Raw genomic sequence first — 23,991 nt, 5'->3', positions numbered from 1 at the left:
TGTTACATTCGGTAGATTACGTCTCTTCTTCTTCCTCGCCTTATCCCGGCATTTCGCCACGACTCATGAGAGCCTGGGGTCCGCTTGACAACTAATCCCATGATTTGACGTAGGCACTAGTTTTTACGAAAGCGACTGCCATCTGACCTTCCAACCCAAAGGGGAAACTAGGCCTTATTGGGATTAGTCCGGTTTCCTCACGATGTTTTCCTTCACCGAAAAGCGACTGGTAAATATCAAATGATATTTCGTACATAAGTTCCGAAAAACTCATTGGTACGAGCCGGGGTTTGAACCCGCGACCTCCGGATTGCAAGTCGCACGCTCTTACCGCTAGGCCACCAGCGCTTCTAGATCGGTAGATTACGTACATTAATAAATTATCTAATTTAAATTAATTCGCTTATTATTTACCACTGATTGTACAGTCGACTTCAAAGATAAGTATACACTTTTGCACCTTACTTCTTTGTAATAAGGCGAAAAACGTAAACATATATTTGACGTCGACTGTATCAGGGTACTTAAAACGAAACAGCTTAAGGTCAGTCCAGACGGGAACAGTTTTGCGTCAATCTGGTTAAATAGTCTGATCAAATCAGGTGGTGTGGTTGCAAACTCCATTTGGCTCGCCGATTCCCCTTTTATTCGATTGTAAGATTATGAATTATGACCGATAAAATGGAGGTGCGGACGTAAGAATACCAATTGGTGACGATAGTATGGCCGTTTAGAGGCATTATTTTTAATTTAGAGCGGTTGTCACCATAATTCCCCCGCCCGTCTGCACTGGCCTTTACACGAGTGTCACTCAGTGATATCGATAATTATTACCTTACATTGATAACATCGAGTGACAGGTATGACAGTTAGGTATTTAATGTGGGGTAACCACACTTCGGGAGTTTAATTATTTGTTTTATTTGAAAATTAGCGATAATTAAACACAGCTAATTTTAACAACGGAGTTACTGTAGTATACTATTGCGCATTAACTGAGTCCCAATCAAGTGTTTTGTATTACCAATTTGAAGTCGCCCTGTATATGGCATATACTCACGAAATTTCACAATATATCCCTAAAATTTATCCCCTGGACAACTCATATTTCACATAATCGGATTTTTTTAATTAAAACGCGAAATAGTTATAGTGATGTAAGAAAATTGCTCCTGCTACTTTGTTTTATATTGTGTTATTGTACCTGTAAAAAAAATGAACTACTCTTTAATTTACAAAGAAAAAAATAAAGATATCTGTTTTTCAATTTAGGGACAACTTAGTTGTCCCATAGACATATCTGGTTGTCCAATGGAAATATTAATAATAAATCTTAAAGAGGGTACTAAATGAAACAAATTTAATAAAATATCAGAAAGCACCAACATATATATGTACGTTAGTGCTTTCTGATACTTTATTGAATTTGTTTCAGACCCTATAAAAATCTAAAAAAGTCCAACAGACAACCAAAATGTCCTATGGACAACCACTTCCGTTGTCCAAGTGACTAGTTGTCAGAGGGACTTATCTAAAACTTTGAGCCGTGTAATAAATTCTAAAGATTTTTTGTGTTTATTTCACCCTTACGGTAAAATATATGTGAAGTAGTATCTGGTACAATACAATTTATTATAATATGTTAAATATTTATGTATTTATGCCAGTGGTCCGATGGACATATAATAAAGCCACCCACACTCTCCAACAGTACTCGACCGACTGACGCCGCGAGTTTCGTGTAATCAAAATGGCGAGTAGGCCTATCTGGCAGAGTTGGGCAAAAATTAACTTGAATAAGTATGACAGCGAGGCATCACGTCGAAGATGGTTCGCGGTAGACCCTCAGGTCCTTCGCCACCAAGATACAAATTCAAAGTTATAACACGATTTTCACTCATACTTTTATAACTTACACGGGACCAGAGTTGGGCAAAAATTAACTTGAATAAGAATAAGAATAAAAACAGAAATTTTATTCTTATTCAAATCGATTTGAATTATAATTATTCTTGCACTAGTTATTTTAGAATAAAATTAAGGTGAATAAATCATGTGACTCTTATTTTAAATGCGGAATAAAAAACAGAATAATTATTCTAGAAGTGGGCCTATTCTAACTAAGGTTTTATTCAATTAAAATGTTATTTAGAATTAAGTTAATTTTTGTAGTACAATCGGTTATATTTTGTTAGTTGATTTTCACCCTTCTATTTAAAAGTCGGATTGATTTGATATTTGTTACTATAGTTTAGGTATAGTACACATTGAAGAGTTCCGCTATACACTATCTAGTTCTATCATCCGATCAGGGTGCTTAGCCAACATACCAAACGTTGACCCTCCGTAGAGTTGCGCATAGTCTCTCTCTATCACTCTTACATATTAGTGCGATAGAGAGACAGATAGCGTTTCGTTGTCGTAGCGCAAACGTTTGGCATGTTGGCTACGCTCCCAATGTGCCTAGCCAAGATGCCAATTTTTGTTTTTATTTTAATAACCGAATCATTAGGTAAATTTAGCTGTTCTGGGGGCCTAGCCAACATGCCAATCGCTTGCGCTCCAACAACGAAGCGCTTTCTGTCTCTATCACTCTTACATATTAGTGCGATAGAGAGACAAAGATAGCGTTTCGTTGTCGTAGCGCAAACGTTTGGCGTGTTGGCTACGCTCCCAATGTGCCTAGCCAAGATGCCAATTTTTGTTTTTATTCTTATAATCAAATCTTTAGGTAAATTAAGCTGTTCTGGGGGCCTAGCCAATATGCCAATCGCTTGGGCTCCAACAACGAAGCGCTTTCTTTCTCTATCACTCTTACATATTAGTGCGATAGAGAGACAAAGATAGCGTTTCGTTGTCGTAGCGCGAACGTTTGGCATGTTGGCTACGCTCCCAATGTGCCTAGCCAAGATGCCAATTTTTGTTTTTAATTTAATAATTAAATCATTAGGACAATTTAGCTGTTTTTAGCGCTTTCTTTCTCTATCACTCTTACACATTAGTGCGATAGAGAGACAAAGATAGCGTTTCGTTGTCGTAGCGCGAACGTTTGGCATGTTGTCTACGCTCCCAATGTGCCTAGCCTAGATGACAATTTTTGTTTTTAATTTAATAACCAAATCATTGAGTAAATTTAGCTGTTCTGGGGGCCTAGCCAAGATGCCAATCGCTTGTGCTCCGACAACGCAGCACTTTCTGTCTCTATCACTCTTACATATTAATGCGATATAGAGACAGAGATACCGTTTCCTTCTCGTAGCGCAAACGATTGGCATATTGGCTACGCACCCAAGGTGCCTAGCCTAGATGACAATTTTTGTTTTTAATTTAATAACCAAATCTTTGAGTAAATTTAGCTGTTCTGGGGGCCTAGCCAAGATGCCAATCGCTTGCGCTCCAACAACGAAGCGCTTTCTGTCTCTATCACTCTTACATATTAGTGCGATAGAGAGACAAAGATAGCGTTTCGTTGTCGTAGCGCAAACGTTTGGCATGTTGGATATTACGCTCCCAATGTGCCTAGCCAAGATGACAATTTTTGTTTTTAATTTAATAACCAAATCTTTGGTTACAATTTAGCTGTTCTGGGGGCCTAGCCATTATGCCAATCGTTTGCGCTCCGACAACGAAGCGCTCTCTCTGTCTCTCTATCGCACTAATAAATAAGCGCTTTGTTGGAGCGCAAGCGATTGGCATGTTGGCTAGGCTCCCAGAACAGCTAAATTTACCTAATGATTTGGTTATAAAAATAAAAACAAAAATTGGCGTCTTGGCTAGGCACATTGGGAGCGTAGCCAACACGCCAAGCCTTTGCGCTACGACAACGAAACGCTATTTCTGTCTCTCTATCGCACTAATATGAAAGAGTGATAGAGACAGAAAGCGCTTCGTTGTTGGAGCCCAAGCGATTGGCATGTTGGCTAGGCCCCCAGAACAGCTAAATTTACCTAATGATTCGGTTATTAAAATAAAAATAAAAATTGGCATCTTGGCTAGGCACATTGGGAGCGTAGCCAACATGCCAAACGTTCGCGCTACGACAACGAAACGCTATCTTTGTCTCTCTATCGCACTAATATGTAAGAGTGATAGAGACAGAAAGCGCTTCGTTGTTGTAGCGCAAGCGATTGGCATATTGGCTAGGCCTCCAGAACAACTAAATTTACCTAATGATTTGGTTATTAAAATAAAAACAAAAATTGTCATCTTGGCTAGGCACCTTGGGTTCGTAGCCAATATGCCAATCGTTTGCGCTACGTCAACGGAACGCTACCTCCGTCTCTCTATCGCACTAATATGTAAGAGTGATAGAGACAAAGCGCTTAGACCAGCTAAATTGAACCTAATGATTTAGTTAGTAAATTAAAAATAATACGGTTACTGAAACTATGCGTTATGCGACAGTCAATTTGTAAGAGTTTATTCCATAAAATAGGTATAAATTAGACAAGAGACTAACTACTATTACATCTACGTAATTAGTACCTATACGGTACCCGGACTACATTTTTATTCGTGGAATATTATTACGATTAAAAATCATGATTATATTTATTTGATTAAGAATAAGTTATTCTCATTCAATTTTTTCTCATACGAATTATTCCCGACCAAAATTATTTGAATATTTTTGACGGGAATAAAATCGAGATGATTTTATTCCTACGAATTCTTATTCAAATAATGATTTTATTCTTGAATGCCCAACACTGCTATCTGCTTACCAGAAACTTGAACTTGTCGTCAAGTATCTTGCTACGTTATATATATTTAGATTTCATAACTAATTTATGGTTGTCCAGTTGACCTGCATGACGTGGATAATTCAAGGGACAAAATTTAAAGGCAAGAAATTCATAAACCGTTACATGCAAATATAACAAATCGGTATATTTTATTGATGATACTAATCCATTAAAATGATTATGTGTTTAATATCAATTCCACGACAGTATTTTTTTCATAATACAAAGTTTTACGGTGCACTGTTGCAAGGGGACTATCCGTCCTACTATGGAAGACCAACTTTTGGTCTGTTGGACAACCGGGCCAATAAAGAACGGGTAAATTGTAAACAAGATGAAATGTTTTGTAATAAAATGTTAGAAAATATTAATAGGAACATAGCGGAATACTAAAAAAACTCATACTTTTGTATAAATTTGTATTATCGATCAGGGACTCTGTACGTGTGACGTTGAACACTTAAAAGTTGTTGCACCCAAAAAAATATTTAAAAAAAAGCAACTTATTGAGGCTTGTAAAGTTTTTTGAATAAAGGGGTAATCTGCTTACTTTGCTATTCGGAATTCATGGGCCGAAAATACGTTGTAATTTATTTTACTGGGACATTATTGTTGTTAATTTCAACAAGCTTTGTGTTTGTGTATATAATACGCTGAAGATAATACGTTTTGTTTCAGTGAAATGATTGTACCTACCTAGTTTGAATTTTTAATGCCATTGTATCAGAAATATAAGAAAAATATTCCTAAAAATTCTTTAGGCTAACCTGTAAAGTAGGGTACCACTTCTTACGTGTTAGAGAAATGAAATTTTCTCGTGAATATACGCTACAAGCTGCAATATAGCGCGGTTCCTGGAATTCATTTTATACACGTTGTACCCAATTATGTGCATAATACACCACACGGCTTACGACAGGGCACAGTGGGCTTTCAAATATACGATATTGATATATTACGCAGTGCATCTCCCTCACACAATCATATGAGCGCAAGCGGGAGGCACTCAGATTAATATGAAATTAATATCACATTTTTTAAATCTTAATTTACCCCTAGTAAGCTGATTGGATCTGGAGATTAAACGAAAACGTTGCAGTGAGCGGAAATTGTATTACCTAGAAAGACATCCCTTAGGTAGGTATTTTTCTTTATTTGTTGTATTCTTTATTTCCAGTAGGTACCTAAGTTGAAAAGCAATTTAGGTACTGGATTTTACTTCTTGAGTAATAGGAGATTAAGCTCTGTCAGCCGCAAATTGAATTAAGTTTTTTTACCTTAGTGGTGGCAAATTAGTACCTATTCAATGTGTTGTAAGACTTGTAAGGTTAAGTGACAGATACAGGGGGCCTACCGCGAACCAAATTCGACGTGTTGCCTCTCTGTCGCACTGGTAAATTCGTACTTGAGTGTGACAGCGAGGCATCACGTCGAAGATGGTTCGCGGTAGACCCTCAGGTCCTTCGCCACCAAGATACAAATTCAAAGTTATAACACGATTTTCACTCATACTTTTATAACTTACACGGGACTTAATCGCGTAAAACTTACGTTTATTTATGGCCTGAGAAGATGTTGATACAATTCCTCGCCAGTCTGCCTTTGACTACGAACGTAGCGTCATGTTTGAACGTCAGGCCATAAATAAACGTAAGTTTTACGCGATTAAGTCCCGTATATACTTTTATAACTAACACGGGACTTAATCGCGTAAGTTAAGTCCCGAGTTAGTTATAAAAGTATGAAATTCAACGTTGTAGAACGGGTTAACTACGGAACTTAAATAAAAACTTAGAGGATAAGTAGAAATCTGTAATTGTAACTTGATACCTAAATCCAGTTTATAGTTTATACAATAAATACAAATTGTAATAACAATTCATTAATAAAAAATACTAATTTTGTTGTTATTGCTCCTTAGTTGCTGACTCCGCTTCTCTGCGTTGTTAAAACTTCTTCGGTAAGCTGATGGCAACGCTTTTTACTTCCAAATAAGGGTCGACGCAATCTAATCCACTGAAATGAAATTGTATGTTAAACTTAAAAATAAAAGAAACTGTTGAAAATCTTGCCACTTCTACGGTTGAGATGAAAGAGCAAAACTAAGGCTAGATTTACACACTAAACGCACGTAGCAAATGTATGAACTCGCACTAATCATGTGTAAATTGACGACCGATCTGGCCTAGTGGATAGTGACCCTGCCTGTAAAGCCGATGGTCCTGGGTTCGAATCCCGGTAAGGGCATTTACTTGTGTGATGAGCACAGATAATTGTTCCTAAGTCATGGATGTTTTCTATGTATTTAAGTATTTGTATATTATATTTATCGTTGTCTGAGTACCCACAAGCCTTCTTGAGCTTACCGTGGGACTTAGTCAATTTGTGTAAGAATGTCCTTATAATATTGATTTATTATTTATTTTATTTACCGGCCCATACTTAAAGGAACTGTACTTACCCCTCGCGACCGAAACCCGAGTCCTTGTAACCGCCAAACGGCGCTTGTGGGCCCGAGATCAAGTATCCATTCACCCTGAAAAGTGAGCCATTTTAGAATCATTTACAATATCAAAGGCAAAACCTGACGACACGAACGGCAGGAAACATTTTAAAAGCTTTGGATAACAGCTTCTTCTTCCTCGCGTTATCCCGGCATTTTGCCACGGCTCATGGGAGCCTGGGGTCCGCTTGACAACTAATCCCAAGAATTGACGTAGGCACTAGTTTTTACGAAAGCGACTGCCATCTGACCTTCCAACCCAGAGGGGAAACTAGGCCTTATTGGGATTAGCCCGGTTTCCTCACGATGTTTTCCTTCACCGAAAACAGAGGCGTATTTACAAATTTGGCGCCCCGGGACATTTTGATTTGCCGCCCCCCTTCATCAGTGACGATAAAGTATTTTATTTAAAAAAAAAAAACTGCAGCAATTACCTTTGGGGTGTGAAATAAAAAAAAACTAAACATTTACCATTTACTCACATAGGCATTTACATTGTTTTCCTATGTACAAATTGGTTGACAAAATCATCAATCTGTCGTAATTTAAAACGTTCGTCAGCTCAGTTTCTATATTAAGAAGAGCTAAGCTATTCAGGCGCTCTTCGCTGATAGTGGAACGTAGATAATTTTTTATTCTTTTGAGTGCAGAAAGGTGACGTCACTAATGTCACTATTCTAGATACAGATTTATATGGGCCGTTTTTGTCACTCAATGACGATGCGACCTCGTTATATTTGCCTGATCTGATCGGTGACCGGTGGGTACTGCTGGGTTTTGGCCATTGAGAATCAAGGTGAGACATTGGCAGTCAGGCTGGATATAGCTAAGGAGTTCGGTCGGGTCTGGCATCGAGTCTGCTCGAGGGACTATGTTATACAAATGGATCGCTAGCTTTTTTTCCGGTAGACGCACATGAGCCGTATAGTAGACGGAAGCTGCTCCGATAGTGTGGACATTACCGCTGGCGTTGCACTAGGTTCTGTGCTGTCATTGCTGCATATCAATGATAATCATTGCTATGCAGACGACAGTAGTAGGGATGCGTATTACACAGGCCGTACCATTATCTCATTCTGTGGTGCTGGAAAGTCATGAAAAGTATTGTATTTGTATCTGATATCGAGAGCACTCTATCTGTACTGAGTTTCGGCATGGGATCGGAACAATTTAGTGAGATTCAATACCACGAAGACACAAGAACCGCCCGTATGTATATAGTCAGATGGGTAACAAATAATGTTAGGTAGGTACGTAAGTGAAAACGCGAGCGCAGCGAGCGCGAAATTTTTTCGAGAAAATAGTAGGTAAATTTTTAGGGTTCCGTACTTCAAAAGGAAAAAAACGGAACCCATATAGGATCACTTTGTTGTCCGTCCGGCCGTCTGTCTGTCTCAATATAAAGGGTCTTGACATGACAGAGGGCGGCAAAATCGACAAGGCTTGTTATTTAAATTTTACAAATAAATAGGGGAGCGACAAAATTCTGGTCGACCCTATCTGAACAGCAAATAAAATATTTTTTTGACCCGAGTTTGCCGCCCCCTAAAATCTGCCGCCCTAGGCTTCAGCCTACTCAGCCTAGTAGTAAATCCGGCACTGCGCCGTACTAATACTTCTTGAACGAAAATGTTGCTTAATTTAGGTACTTGTTGGTAGATATTTTAAGCAATTGGTGGGGTTTGAAGCGTTCGTTTGTTTATTAATTTAAATGTCAATTAAAATATAATAAAAAATATAGCTAAGTTTGATTATAAAAGGCGCCCAGAAAAAGCCGCAAGGGGGCGGCTTCGCCGCCCCCCTGCGGCCTGCCGCCCCGGGCCATGGCCCCCTTGGCCCTAGGGTAAATACGCCCCTGACCGAAAAGCAACTGGTAAATATCAAATGATATTTCGTACATAAGTTCCGAAAAACTCATTGGTACGAGCCGGGGTTTGAACCCGCGACCTTCGGATTGAAAGTCGCACGCTCTTACCGCTAGGCCACCAGCGCTTTAGATAACAGCATTCTTGCATATTTTAATGGTGACGTTTACCGCATGATAAAAGCACTTAATTATTAAAAGTAAAAAAATATTATTTTGTTTCTTTAACTTAGTCTTAATGCAAATCTGTATCTATTTTTTATCCGACGTTAAGAAGCTCACTCCTATATGGACATGTTCTGAAATTAGTTCTGTATTATAACGGAATCAACGCGGTATAATTACATTATTTTTACCTTATCCAACCCAATTTCAGCTGTGGTTACGAATGACAGCCGTAAGGTTGACTCACGCTAGACCGGGCCGAGGCGTCCGACATGTCATTTTCTATGACGGTTGATCCGTGATCACGTGGTGCTTTCTATCCGGAGCTTCCGGCCCGGCCACGGCCCGGACTAACGTGAGTCATCCTTTATAATCACTAAATATGTGCACAAGACGCAAGATCTTAAGGTGTTATACTCGTATGTTCTGAAATAAAAAGGATCTCACCAGACATTACCAGCTTCCACATGCTTGGCGAACTGCAACGCGTTATTGAGGTTGTTCGTGAAGATTCCTGCAGCGAGCCCGTAGCTGGTGTTGTTGGCGCGGTCGATCACCTCCTCCAGCGTGTCGAACTTCAGAATGCTCTGAACAGGTCCGAATATCTACAAACAAATAAGTGGTTAAATTTTATCCATATATTATATCGTAATATGGTTTCAGGGAACCGTTGGCGGATGCGAAGTGCATAGCCAAACATAGGGAAGGTCATTACGGGAGGTCGGTATCAAGAAATAATAATGACACCTACTAGATTAAGGCTGAGAAAGGGCTCTTGAAGCAAACAGTTCAGACAGAAGGTATCTATTTACACTGTCAAATAGAAATTAGGGTAATCGCTTTCGAGAATCTCGATTTATTTGTCATTGAGATTACAGTAGAAAAGTTGAAGAATTACAATGCTTACCTCCTCTTTGGCAATAGTCATGTCATCTTTGACGTCAGCGAAGACGGTGGGCTCGACATAAAAGCCAGATGTGCCGATACGTTTCCCGCCAGTCAACAGTTTCGCGCCCTCTTTTTTACCCTTTTCGATGTAGCCGAGCACTTTGTCCATCATCTCACCGTCAACCTGGATATGAAAATATTGGATGAATATTGACTATTAAGTAACTATTAACTATATAATTGATTATTAACACAATATTGATAAATTATAAATTATGCTCTGTAGCATTATTTTCTCTACGTTTTTTGCATACACCTCAGCAGAAAGATTAAAATAAACATGGCAACAATATCACACTACAGTGAAAATGTGACGTTTACTGCGATGCAGATTGTATAGTCTGACAAAAAAGAGTTGAAATTAAAAAGTGGCAATACTGTAGTGTCATCCCATTTTCTTATATACATTGATTTGAAAGGGACGACACTACAGTATTGCCACTCTTTTTTGTCAGACTATATTGTTATTGACGGTTTTGTTGCCAAATCTTGTACATACCTACATAAGGCGTGTAAAAATATATAAGTACTTAAGTGTGAATGAATTATGATAAATACCTGTGGCCCTTGATCTACGGCAGTATCGGCTGGGTTTCCAACCTTCCGGTTTTTGGCAAACTCCACTGCCTTTTCAACGAACTTGTCATAGATACCAGATTGGACGTACAGGCGTGACGCGGCCACACAAATCTGGCCTTGATGGATGAACACACCGTACGCTGCAGTTGGTACCGCTACATTTACTAAAATAATATACTTAATTTTTAAACATGGCTTTTATTTTGTTCTAAAAATGAAAAATTAAACAGTTTTTAATGTCCTATTGAGTTTAAATCTCACATTAAGTATCTATAAAAAATATCAGTGACAATTGGTATTATGGTAATGATATATACTGATAGGAGCTCAATGTCTGTTTATCGGAGTAGTCGACGTCTGTTAAACTTTTTATATGAAACTTATTTGATACTTGGCGGAACATAGTTAATTTTCTCAGAAAATAATTTTGCCTTTAAGGATGACTCACGCAGGACCGGGCCGTAAAGGTAAAAATAAAATAAAAAACTCACGATCAGCGTCATTCAAGATTATGAGCGGGCTCTTGCCTCCAAGTTCAAGGGTAACCCGCTTCAAGTTGACTTTACCAGCAGCTTGCTGAATTAGCTTTCCAACCTGGAAGTTTAAATTAAGACTTACGTCATCATTATGTAGGTACTCGTATATAAACTCTTATCTTAACGGAATAACGTTCGTTTTTGGTTGAAGATGAAAAAAGCGAATTCTTAAATATCCTTGTTTTGAAGCATGAGGTGGTAGGTATATTGGTATCAGATACGCAGTAAGTGTTAATAATTTAGGAGCATCACCATCACATGTTAATAATTTAGTTAGACGGACAAAAACGACAGGCTAAAATAAACACCAATAAGTTCAAGCGAAACCATAGAGACAAGTGCAAGTGTAATTTATAGTTTCGAAGAAACTACAAAAAACTACACAATACAACGTTTATAAAAGTTCTATAAGGACGTTCACTGGGAGAGATAAAGGGCCGTCACTGTACACAACGGTAAACTAATCTAGAACCTCAACATATGACTCTAAGGGCTACAATACGATACGCAGCGGTATCTACTTTGGTCAATTCGAATGTTTCAGTAACATGTGCAACGCCAACTCGGCGCGCGCGTCGCTGCACTGTGGCATCCCTGTGCGAGCGAGCGAGACCGAGCAACACCAGCCGGTGGCTCCATGTGTGGAAGGAAGACAACAAAACGCATCCTGAGCGGGCATCTTCAGACGGGACGCCGGGACAAGCGGGGATGGGCAGACGCACTTGTAGCGAGAATGTATTTTATTCACTGTTAATAAAGTCGACCCTAGTTTAAGTAGAGATAAGCTAGTATTGTAAAGGTTTTTCGCTAAGAACGGGGGAGGAGAAGGGACACTCAGATTCCAGACACCATAGAAGACGGCGCGACCATTAAATTTGCTCTTGCTATGAAATATCACCAGTGTTATATAACCTTGTATATTAGTAAACAATGTTTAATTCTGTATAAAACCAAATCTAGAATCAGTGGTTCCGGTCGGGCGATATAACACAGTTAAGTACACCTAGCATTATTATGAGTATTGACACCCTATAATTATATCTAATGAGTTCGACTCTCATTATTGTTGCCTAATAAATATGGTTAAATACAGCTATAGAATCAAATCCGCAATTATGCTGTGTATACTGTCTTGGAAATTACGAGTAGAGTGTTCATTGTTATTGTTAGACAAACTGAAACGTGTAAGCACCGATGTATCTGATCTAGACATTACAATTTAGATTATTGAGGGTCGAGCCAAAGGTTTTCCTGAGTTTTCCCTTGGTTCGACGAGTACATACATATTGTTCCCAGGGGGGTATGTGCGTTGGTAATTGTTATTGTATTTAATAAAGACTTCATCAAATTCTGGTAATGGTTCGAGCAATAAAAGGCATAGGTTGCACTTCATATTTGTATTACCACAGTGCAGAGATTACTTATTGAGTTTATATCCAAGCACGGATAATTGACTTCCAGGAAACTAATGCCTTGTGGAATTTTTCATAGGAACGCATAATATCCCACGAATTTGCGATAATAAATTCAAGTATATAAATCGTCATGCGCATTTTTTTCTACAGGCACCCCAAAGTAGTTCAGACCCCTGTTATAGGACAGTAATTACATCTAGTTTCTCTCTTTATGACTCAACGACTTAGATTGGTATATTTAATCATCCCCAAATACCATCACAAGCACTCAGCGTCACGGCGCTTGATAAAAAAAATGCTAGCAGCAAATGCATTACAGTCTGTATCTTTAGGTACCTATTTAAAAAAGAGTATACAAATTCTACCCTCAAATGACTCCGTAAGCCAGTTGAGGGTAGATGAAAACATTACATGATCAAATAATGTAGGTTAAAGTCAGGTCGTTCAGTGACAGACCCAGGTGGTTTTGTATTTGGTTGGTTAATCAATAAATGTTATAACTACCCGAAAAAGTACAAATTATTTGTTTACTTTTAAATAAGTACCTAAAGATACAGAGTATACGTACCTCAACAGAGCCTGTGAAAGAAATTTTCGCAACGTCCGGGTGATGTGTGAGCGCAGTACCCGCGCCGGGGCCGAAGCCGTTGACCACGTTCACCACGCCTGCGGGAACGCCAGCCTCCTTCAGCAGGGCCGCCAGAGCGAGCGCGGTCAACGGGGTCTGCTCTGCGGGCTTTATTACCACCGTACATCCTGAAAAATACAAATGGGATTCAAGAATTCGGTAAACGATCTATTCAAAATTGGACTAAAATCTATGGTTACGCTCAAAGCTCTTTTGTCGCTTAGCACCCCTCGATGGTCAATATAGTCATGTCAAACACAGGGTGGTATTCCACTTATCCAATTTCTTTGTCCAATGTGTATTGCGTCTCACATTTTGCTTTAATGAGAGAGTGTGACGCACTGATATTGAACAAAGAAATTGGACAATTGGAATACCACCCACAGATAGAAGAAACGAAAGAGTGTTATTGAGTTTCACATACCTGCAGCTAAAGCGGTTATTACTTTGTTAATGAACATCAAAATAGGGACATTCCATGGCAGGATCAATCCACATACACCAACAGGTTGTTTCAAAGTGAACGAGAAATTGTCACCATCTGAAATAAACAGACAATTATAATAAATGTACGACAACTAGATATAAGCGCCGATGGCATTAAATAAATCTGAGTAGATCCAGAGCAGCTAAAAACTTTTAGATCAACCTTACAGCGCCTATAAAATCATAAAATATGAATTGTTCGATCTCAAAATTAATTTTATTTAGGGATACCAAGATACCTACCACTAGGGCTTGCAATTCGAATATTCGAATATTCGAATTTGTCGAATATTCGGCCTGTTTTGATATTCGAATATTCGGCCGCTCAGGTTTCGAATATTCGAATATTTTTTATTACTATAAAAAATCTATTTAATCCGCTGCAGTTACAGTTTCTGTGTGTTTTCCGGGTATTTACAGTGAATGAGTAATGTAAGTAGTAAGAGTAAGTAGGTACCCAAATACGAAGGAAATAATATTTTTACTGTATTCCTCTCGATAGACTTCGTGAATACAGTGAAACCTAACTCAATTTGAAAGAAAACGAAATCAAAAAGTATGTTATTTTTACGGTGCATAAGTTTTAAGTTTTAGGGTCATTCTGTTTATTAAGACTAAACCTTGCCCGCACTTATCGCAATTCTCAAATTTGATCATACCAAACCTGCCCAAGTGCCCAACTAGGTAATCTAACTATGCACCTTTAGCTGACAAATAATCCAGTAGTCAACTAACTTTTTCCTTTAAATATTCCAATATTATATAATTAAGCCGACCATTAATTAAGGCCTCTGAGTGACTACAAGTTAATTTAAATCAGAAAATAATTACCTACTAAACAAAATTTCTTACATACCTAGGTTTGGTTTAGATGGTTAAAGTTATATTATTTCACTCAACGGCGCATTTATAATAAAAGTTTTATCTAGAAATATTGAATACGTCTTATTTTGGCGTTTTACTTGTTTTTATAAATGTGGGCATCTCATAGTGGGATGATAAAATCTAGTCAATTAAGTGGATTTCTGCAAAATATCATTAGTTTTAGCAATATGTGAAATAAGCTTTTGAATAAAACGATAATAAACCGATTTCTCGTTATTTTTCTTATTTTTTATAATATTCGAATAATTATTCGAATATTCGAATATGTCGTCAGAAAAAGTCGAATATTCGAATACCTGAAAGTTTCGAATATTTGCAAGCCCTACCTACCACGCCGGTGTTTCCGCATTATAGGTATGTATTAAACTAATAGGAACCAAATACTTAATATATGTAGATACATCCAATTCTTGAAAACGCTTCCCAAGCAGAGTTGGGCAAAAATTAACTTGAATAAGAATAAGAATAAAAACAGAAATTTTATTCTTATTCAAATCGATTTGAATTAGAATAATTCTTGCACTAGTTATTTTAGAATAAAATTAAGGTGAATAAATCATGTGACTTTTATTTTAAATGAGGAATAAAAAACAGAATAATTATTCTAGAAGTGGGACTATTCTAAATAAGGTTTTATTCAATTAAAATGTTATTTAGAATTAAGTTAATTTTTGTAGTACAATCGGTTATATTTTGTATTTTGATTTTCAGCCTTCTATTTAAAAGTCGGATTCAATTGATATTTGTTACTTTAGCTTAGGTACAGTACACATTGAAGAGTTCCGCTATACACTATCTAGTTCTATCATCCGATCAGGGTGCTTAGCCAATATGCCAAACGTTAACGCTCCGTAGAGTTGCGTATAGTCTCTCTCTATCACTCTTACATATTAGTGCGATAGAGAGACAAATAGCGTTTCGTTTACGTACCACAAACGATTGGCATGTTGGCTACGCACCCAAGGTGCCTAGCCAAGATGACAATTTTTCTTTTTAATTTAATAACCAAATCATTAAGTAAATTTAGCTGTTCTGGGGGCCTAGCCAAGATGCCCATCGCTTGTGCTCCGACAATGAAGCGCTTTCTGTCTCTATCACTCTTACATATTAGTGCGATAGAGAGACACAGATAACGTTTCGTTCTCGTAGCGCAAACGATTGGCATATTGACTACGCACTCAAGGTGCCTAGCCAAGATGCCAATTTTTGTTTTTAATTTTATAACCACATCTTTGGGTGCAATTTAGCTGTTCTAGGGGCCTAGCCAATATGCCAATAGCTTGCGCTCCAACAACGAAGGGCTTTCTGTCTCTATCACTCTTATATATTAGTGCGATAGAGAGACAGAGAGAGCGTTTCATTGTCGTAGCGCAAACGATTGGCATCTTGGCTACGCACCCAAAGTGCCTAGCCAAGATGACAATTTTTCTTTTTAATTTAATAACCAAATCATTAGGTAAATTTAGCTGTTCTGGGGGCCTAGCCTAGATGCCAATCGCTTGTGCTCCGACATTGAAGCACTTTCTGTCTCTATCACTCTTACATATTAGTGCGATAGAGAGACAGAGATAGCGTTTCGTTCTCGTAGCGCAAACGATTAGCATGTTGGCTACGCACCCAAGGTGCCTAGCCAAGATGACAATTTTTGTTTTTAATTGAATAATAAAATCATTAGGTACAATGTAGCTATTCTGGGGGCCTAGCCAACATGCCAATCGTTTGCGCTACTACAACGAAACGGCATCTGTCTCTCTATCGCACTAATATGTAAGAGTGATAGAGGCAGAAAGCGCTTCGTTGTGGGAGCGCAAGCGATGATGTTGGCTAGGCCCCCAGAACTGCTAAATTGTACCCAAAGATTTGGTTATTAAATTAAAACAAAAATTGTCACCTTGGCTAGGCACCTTGGGTGCGTAGCCAACATGCCAATCGTTTGCGCTACCACAACGAAACGGTATCTGTCTCTCTATCGCACTAATATGTAAGAGTGATAGAGATAGAAAGCGCTTCGTTGTTGGAGCGCAAGCGATTGGCATGTTGGCTAGGGCTCCAGAACAGCTAAATTTACCTGATGATTTGGTTATTAAAATAAAAACAAAAATTGGCATCTTGGCTAGGCACCTTGAGTGCGTAGCCAACATGGTAATGGTTTGCGCTACGACAATAAAACGCTATCTCTGGCTCTCTATCGCACTAATATGTAAGAGTGATAGAAACAGAAAGCGCTTCGTTGTCGGAGCGCAAGCGATTGGCATCTTGGCTAGGCCCCTAGACCAGCTAAATTGAACCTAATGATTTGGTTAGTAAATTAAAAATAATACGGTTACTGAAACTATGTGACAGTCAATTTGTAAGATTTTATTCCATAATAAAATGGGTATCAATTAGACAAGAGACTAACTACTATTACATCTACCTTATACGTAATTCGTACCTATACGGTACCCAGACCACATTTTTATTCGTGGAATATTATTTCGAATAAAAATCATGATTATATTTATTTGATTAAGAATATGTTATTCTCATTCAATTTTTTCTCATACGAATTATTCCCGACCAAAATTATTTGAATATTTTTGACGGGAATAAAATCGAGATGATTTTATTCCTACAAATTCTTATTCAAATAATGATTTTATTCTTGAATGCCCAACACTGTTCCCAAGAGAAAAACATATATGTTCAGACAAGATATAAATTTCGAATTGTCTAAATAATAAACATGTTCCTTGAATAAGTATACTTATTAGGTTTTTTTTTACTTAAGTATGTATAATGTACATATTTTATCATCACATGTTTTTGACAAAAATAAAAACAATCATACATAAGCCAATCTATCTATCTAATCTATGGGCCAATAACTAGTCGCATGAAAATAAATATTTTCATTCATTCATTCATTCTTATGAATGAATGAATGAAAATATTTATTTTCAGTGCGTATTGAAATGTTTAAGTCTTTCAATGCGCACTGTCTTAAGTCTAAGTTAATAGATTGCTACAATAAACAAAAGAGCTCTAAAAACTTAAAGGAAGGAAATTCCATTGTATAGATAAAATGAGTCCGAAAATAGTTATTGAAATAGTTATTACATACCTAGAGGAATAGTGTCGCCTTGAATTTTATCAGCTAAACTGGCAAGATAACGAATGGACTGCACGCCACTTCTCTCCAACAAGTGGAGGGCCATGTTGATTACCATGCCATTATTATAAGACTCGAGCTCGGCGAGATACTTGGCGTCGCGTTGTATGAGATCTGCAAACTTGTTGAGCAGTCGCCCGCGATCCGAGGCGTCTAACAATCGCCATTCTGAGTTACGGTGGAACGCTGCCTTTGCTGCACTCACTGCCAAATCTACATCAGCCTGTAAAAAACATTTGACACTCGCTGACTGTCCTTCTTGGCAAATCATTTATCCACAGTGGCGTAGCTATATAGGCATGGGCAAAGTGGGCCGTCGCTCACGGCCTCGCGCCCCAAGGGGGGCCTCGCGCGAGGCCCCTTCGGGTACAGTGAAAGAAAAGGGTCTCGTAGATGCGACTTCACCCACGGCTAGATTAGTTCACGCTACGCCACTGTTTATGCACTACCTACTTGTTCATAAATTCGATTCTAACCGGACTAAACTAAAGGGAGAAGTGAACTACCGAACCAACTTATTAATAGTGGATGCTTACATTACCATACATGCATATATAATATGAACATAGATGATACATTATTAAATTAAATAAAAATGTTATTTTCAAACATTGTTACTATTGGAAGGTACATAAATATGTGCAATTTAAAAATTACGTCCAATTAATAAAAAAAATTACCTTATCTCCTTCTGCAACCTTTGCAATGACAGAGCCATCATGAGGAGAATATGTGTCAAAGGTTTTACCGCTTTTGGCATCTACCCACTCGTTGTTGATGAACAACTAAAATAAAGAAATAAAGTATAAACAAAATTACAACTATACAAAATACGAATATCAATCTATGGCAGCAGATTAAGCAAAAGCACGCCCCGAAGCTATAGCCTAAATTTGAGAAATTAATGTAGGTACATGTTTCAAGTTTACAAGGGTTAATTCGATAGGACCATACTGACAGACGTTTATAAAAAAATTAATAATTAGGTAGGTAGTAAGGAAATCATATTTTTTTTTGTTCTGCGTATATATTTGATTAAAAAAAATTGTCTATAATTGATGAAATATAACCATGGCCAGAAAGTTACGCTGCGAGTAGGTACCTACCTACACTATAGGTACCTACTAAGACATTTAAAGTAGCGGCAGAAAGTTTAACCAGTTCTTAATTATTTTAGTTATTGTAAACTTCCCAGTTCCCTACTATTGTATTGTTCTTTATAATATAAGCTTCTTGCTTTATTTTCAAATAGTAGGTATAGAACGCTATAACATCCCTTTCTTTTGGGTGCTAGTAGGTACTAGCGTAATAAGATAATTACGCAACAAACGGCAAAAAAATCACGTTTGTTGTATGGGAGCCCCACTTAAATATTTGATATATTCTGTTTTTAGTATTTGTTGTTATAGCGGCAACAAAAATACATCATCTGTGAAAATTTCAACTGCCTAGCTATCACGGTTTATGAGATACAGCCTGGTGACAGACAGACAGACGGACGGACAGCGGAGTCTTAGTAATAGGGTCCCGTTTTTACCTTTCGGGTACGGAACCCTAAAAAATAGTCTGATTCTCTCCGTCTACGTTTGAAATGAGACTGTCCCTGGCCAAACTATATTAACTTTTTAACTACACTATAAACTATTACCCGAAGTAGAACAGATTAGGCATTCATTTGTTTACACTGCCTCACCTTAGAACTCGATACGACCGCAATTCACAATGATGATTGTTCATCTTTTTTGCGCCAGTCAAACTGTGGCCTTGATAACGCGGTAATCATTACTCGTCATTATTATTCAATTAAAAAAAAAAACTAAAGATAACGTTTTGATAATTTTTATCCGCTTTAGGTACATTTTTAAATATCACATGAGCATAGAAGAAATAATCAAACATAATAAAATAATAAAACTTACTATTTAAGTACAAAGTGTATTAGAGCAGAGTTCTATTTAAAAAAGTTTATGTTGTATTATGTGTTCAAGTCCATACCTACTAATGAATGAATGATACACACGATATAGCACTAAATAAGCAAGCTGCAAAAGTGCACAACGAGCTGTACAAGCTGGGTAGGTATACAACGACCACTATTTGTGTAGACATGTAATGTAGGCGTATTTTAATAATGATTCCAATCTGACCCTCTTGATGTCATTTCATACACACGACACAAGACAGTGATCGAAAGTTTCAAGCCTCCCCAGCAAAAATTACCCATTGCCTAACCTCGGTCTAGTAAATTTAGCAACTGTCTGGCAGTAAAACGAAATGATGTATGAAATTACCGCCTCATTTAAAAGGTCTTCGACATAGAATAAAACTAAGCTTACATACTTTCTAGTTAGTTCCCTTAGAGTCGAATAGTGTCTTTTTATTACACGACTGCCCAAAAAAAAAGAGTGTATTGTTATTGCAAGATTTGCATGAATTATGTGTTATTGCCTCTTTTTGTATACCTACTACCCTCCGCCCACGCTTCGTCCGCCTATTTTCACTTCCTTAAGTGGTGCTCTAACATTTTATAGAGAAACATATTTTTCATCTCTCCTGTTCGGAAAGTTCACCTTTCATAGGCTGATAGCCGGGTGGAAAATTGCATTTCCCACCCTGGGTGGAAAGTATTTTTTTTTATTTGTACTTCGAGCAACGACTCACAGCCATATATGCCATATTATTCAAATAAAAGCTCTCATTTTAGCTTCGGCATTTCAGACCAAGTATTATCGAAATTGGATGTCAATTGCATTGCATTATTAAGAAAAATTATACTACTTGTATTTAATACTTAAATGTATGAAATAAACATAAATAATTACTTAAATGACGATGAATGTTTAAAATACTATCATTACATTACATACATTGATTTAGTTTCATTTTTTTTAAGGCGCATATACATTAAGACCATTTCGGACTCATCCCAATTTAAGATCGGTTTGTCTATGGTTTTAGATTTTTTTCCGATCAAATTGGCGCCAATTCCAATCCCTAATTCACTTAACTGTCAAAATATTTTCTTGTGTTTGACTTTCCTCATAGTCGAAATGAAAAATAGAGTGTTTAACTCGGGTAAAAGTAACCATATCACCCTTGGTTAACAATCTACTATAATTAATTGCATTTGTGTTCAATTTACTAACACTGTTGTTAGGTACTACGAACATTAAACCTACCAATATCAACATTTAAGCTTTTAGCAGCATGATTAGTAGATTGTGTCACAAGAGAACAAAATTACGTATTTACGGCGAGGGCGCGAGAGCAGGGAATCCTGAGCGTAGTGAGAAATTCAAGTGCCCAAGGTGGAAATAATTTTGCTACCATATGACACATACTGTTTTCACATCACCTATTCGAAAAATGACTTTTTCTTCCCCGCTAGGAAGGATCAAAGTAGCACTTTTCTTCCCTGCTAGAAGGGATCAAAGTTGTACTTTTCTGTTCTAGGACACGATTTTTTCTTTCTTGCATACTATTTTTGTTTTTGGTCAATTAATACATATTTTGGAACATAACAATTTCCTCATAGTTGATGTGAAAAGCAGTATGTGTCACACGGTATCAAAATTATTTCGTCTTGGGCGTTAACACTTGAATACCTCATTACGCTCAGGATTCTACTTTAGAATCCCTCACTACGTTCGGGATTATATTGTAGAATCCATCGCTTCATTCAGGATTCAATGTACGCCCTTGACGGAAATATATCATTTTGATCCCTTGTAACACAAACTACTATTTTCGAATAGGTGATGTGAAAAAGCCCTTTTCCAGATAGTGATGTAAAAAGATTTTTTACTAACTAGTTTTTATGACAGACGTCTGACAGACAAAAGACGGACGCCGAAGTGATGTTTTGTTTTTCAATTTTGGCACATATTATTAAAAATAAATTGACTAAATTAAACGTACCTTGGTATATTTAATTTCGGGAGCCATGGTTTCACAGTGCACGCACACTTAAGATAGCTGTAGCGGTACTGACAAAAATGCCCATAAACAACTAAATTATATCAGCCGCTTCTAACATATCATGTTAGATAACTATCAAAATAAGGCGTAGATAAAACAACTATGTAACTCCGAATGATTATTTCTATTTATAAAGCGCATGCAAGTCGAACACGATGGCAAACCATTGTAAATATTACCACAATATCCTTAATATTGTATGGTTATACTTACATATACTTTTAAAGGTAATTAATGATAAAGGCCAAAAATTCTGGAATGGGTGACTTCCTGGCTTTTGCTCCCAAATGATCTGTGAGTATGTGACTCTAACAGTCCAGATAGCCTTACCTGTTTTTTAGTGTAGGTACTCTAGAAAACAGGTAGAATTATTTTATTCGCGTAGTTTTTTGTTTCCTTTGGCCTATGACAAATAACGTCACTTACCGCCGCCAACCTGTTAATATTATTTATGAATGAATTTCGACGCTTATCGATAATATATTTTATCGATGTTTCATTTCGTCAAGCATTCGTTTATGTCCAATAAAAGTTCGAAGTATAATTTTTCGACGCTTATCGATATTTTATCGATGTTTCGTCAATCATTCGTTTTTGACAAAAAAAGTTCTAGGTAATTATAACCGATTCATATTGGTCCACTTGAGAGTTGGACTCGCGCGATGTCCCTGGTTCGTTACAATATAAAATTTAACAATAACATGATAACATGCTCGCTTAGCCGAGCCATAGAAAAATAAGCTAACGTAGAGTGCTCACCCCATACATAGATAAAATAAAATCCATTTAAAAATCCATTTAATAATAAGTGCTTGCCAAAACTATTTTTTTATTTTGATTAAAGCTTAATAAGTATTAACTTTTAAGCGAGTTAAAAACTTATTAATACTTAATACGTTTTACCATTACCTTCCATACAACTTAATATATCTAAGTACATATATATAATTAAGTAAGGAAACTGATGTACGGAGTGAACACTCTAAGCTTATTTCTCTATGGCCGAGCCGAGTGAATCCACGATGACTGGCGTATTAATCTTAACTGTTGGCATGAGTCAGCCAATTCCATGTTTTTGTGCAAAAATTTACGTTATATGAAGGAGTAGAATAAAGTGCAAAGGGTAACAAATATTATATGTAGGTAATTACAACCATGATATCGAAAAATTGTACAACGGGACGTAATCGCGTATTTAAGTTTTAAAATATTACTCCGACGTTTCGAGGACGACGTTGTCCCAGTAGTTTCGGAGAAGACGTACGGGCCGGAATTAGCAAATTTAGATGGTCAATAAATCTTGTCAGTAGAAAAAGGCGGGAAATTCAAATTTTCTATGAGACGATATCCCTTCGCGCCTACATTTTTCAAATTTGCCGCCTTTTTCTACTGACAAGATCTGCTTGACCATCTATAAAATAAAACATCTGGGATATTTGCGGTATCTTCTCCGAAGCCACAGGGACAACGCCGTCCTCGAAACGTCGGAGGTAAATCTTAAAACTTAAATACGCGATTAAGTCCCGTTGTACAATTTAATAATGTGTAAATATCGTGAAAGTTTAAATCACAGCTAAAAATTTGGTTTATTGTCAGTGCTTTATGACAATGATGAAATATTTGTCATGTAAGTATGTAGAACTTTTAATTCCTATGAAATTTGTAAGTATACTGAACTAATTTGTGATTAATTTAAACTGTATTATATAAATATTATTCTTAACTAAATAATGTAGGTACATGATTAATAAATATGAATATGAAAATTAATATTAGGTATCTTTGACATAAACTAACAGCAAACCAATGGTGTGTGATCGATGAGCGATTAGATAATACACTATTGCAGAAAAACGGCACACAGTGTAGCATTTATGTAGATGTGTAAGTGTCAGGTAAAGTTTATCTTAAGTATATACTATCTCTCTCTCTTCCTAGCTATCCATCCCACATGGTGGCGGGGTCAGCTTTCCTCCTTAAGTATAGGTATACTATAATAATAAAATATCGATATCTTATCTATGAAACAAAGTCAAAGTTTCTTTCACACATTTTATTACGAGTAAACATTTATTTTACGAACATGCCAGTTTTTGAGAGAACTTACG

General features: G+C 37.1%; 1 protein-coding gene and 1 long non-coding RNA gene across 3 annotated transcripts in view; one reads left to right on the top strand and one right to left on the bottom strand.

Moving 5' to 3' along the window:
• LOC134792184 (uncharacterized) overlaps positions 1–23,991 on the top strand; it is a 596,557-nt gene that overhangs the window by 157,550 nt on the left and 415,016 nt on the right. The window lies entirely within an intron of this gene.
• On the bottom strand, positions 6,544–21,941 carry LOC134792166 (aldehyde dehydrogenase 1A1-like). 2 transcript variants are annotated; one of them, XM_063763400.1, is made up of 11 exons: positions 21,824–21,941; positions 18,586–18,690; positions 17,858–18,128; positions 13,808–13,924; positions 13,324–13,511; positions 11,296–11,398; positions 10,784–10,968; positions 10,185–10,349; positions 9,725–9,882; positions 7,207–7,281; positions 6,544–6,761 (listed from the first exon to the last, which is right to left on the bottom strand). In XM_063763400.1, the coding sequence occupies exons 1-11, from the start codon at positions 21,848–21,850 to the stop codon at positions 6,692–6,694; spliced, it is 1,464 nt and encodes a 487-aa protein (XP_063619470.1). In that variant the 5' UTR covers positions 21,851–21,941; the 3' UTR covers positions 6,544–6,691. The 2 variants fall into 2 exon arrangements, with proteins under 2 accessions (XP_063619470.1, XP_063619471.1); XM_063763401.1 differs by lacking the exon at positions 18,586–18,690 and having other exon boundaries at positions 21,824–21,906.

This window comes from Cydia splendana, chromosome 7 (assembly GCF_910591565.1).
Source record: "Cydia splendana chromosome 7, ilCydSple1.2, whole genome shotgun sequence".
NCBI classification, from domain to species: Eukaryota; Metazoa; Arthropoda; class Insecta; order Lepidoptera; family Tortricidae; genus Cydia; species Cydia splendana.
This window is presented reverse-complemented; position numbering and strand designations above follow the sequence as displayed.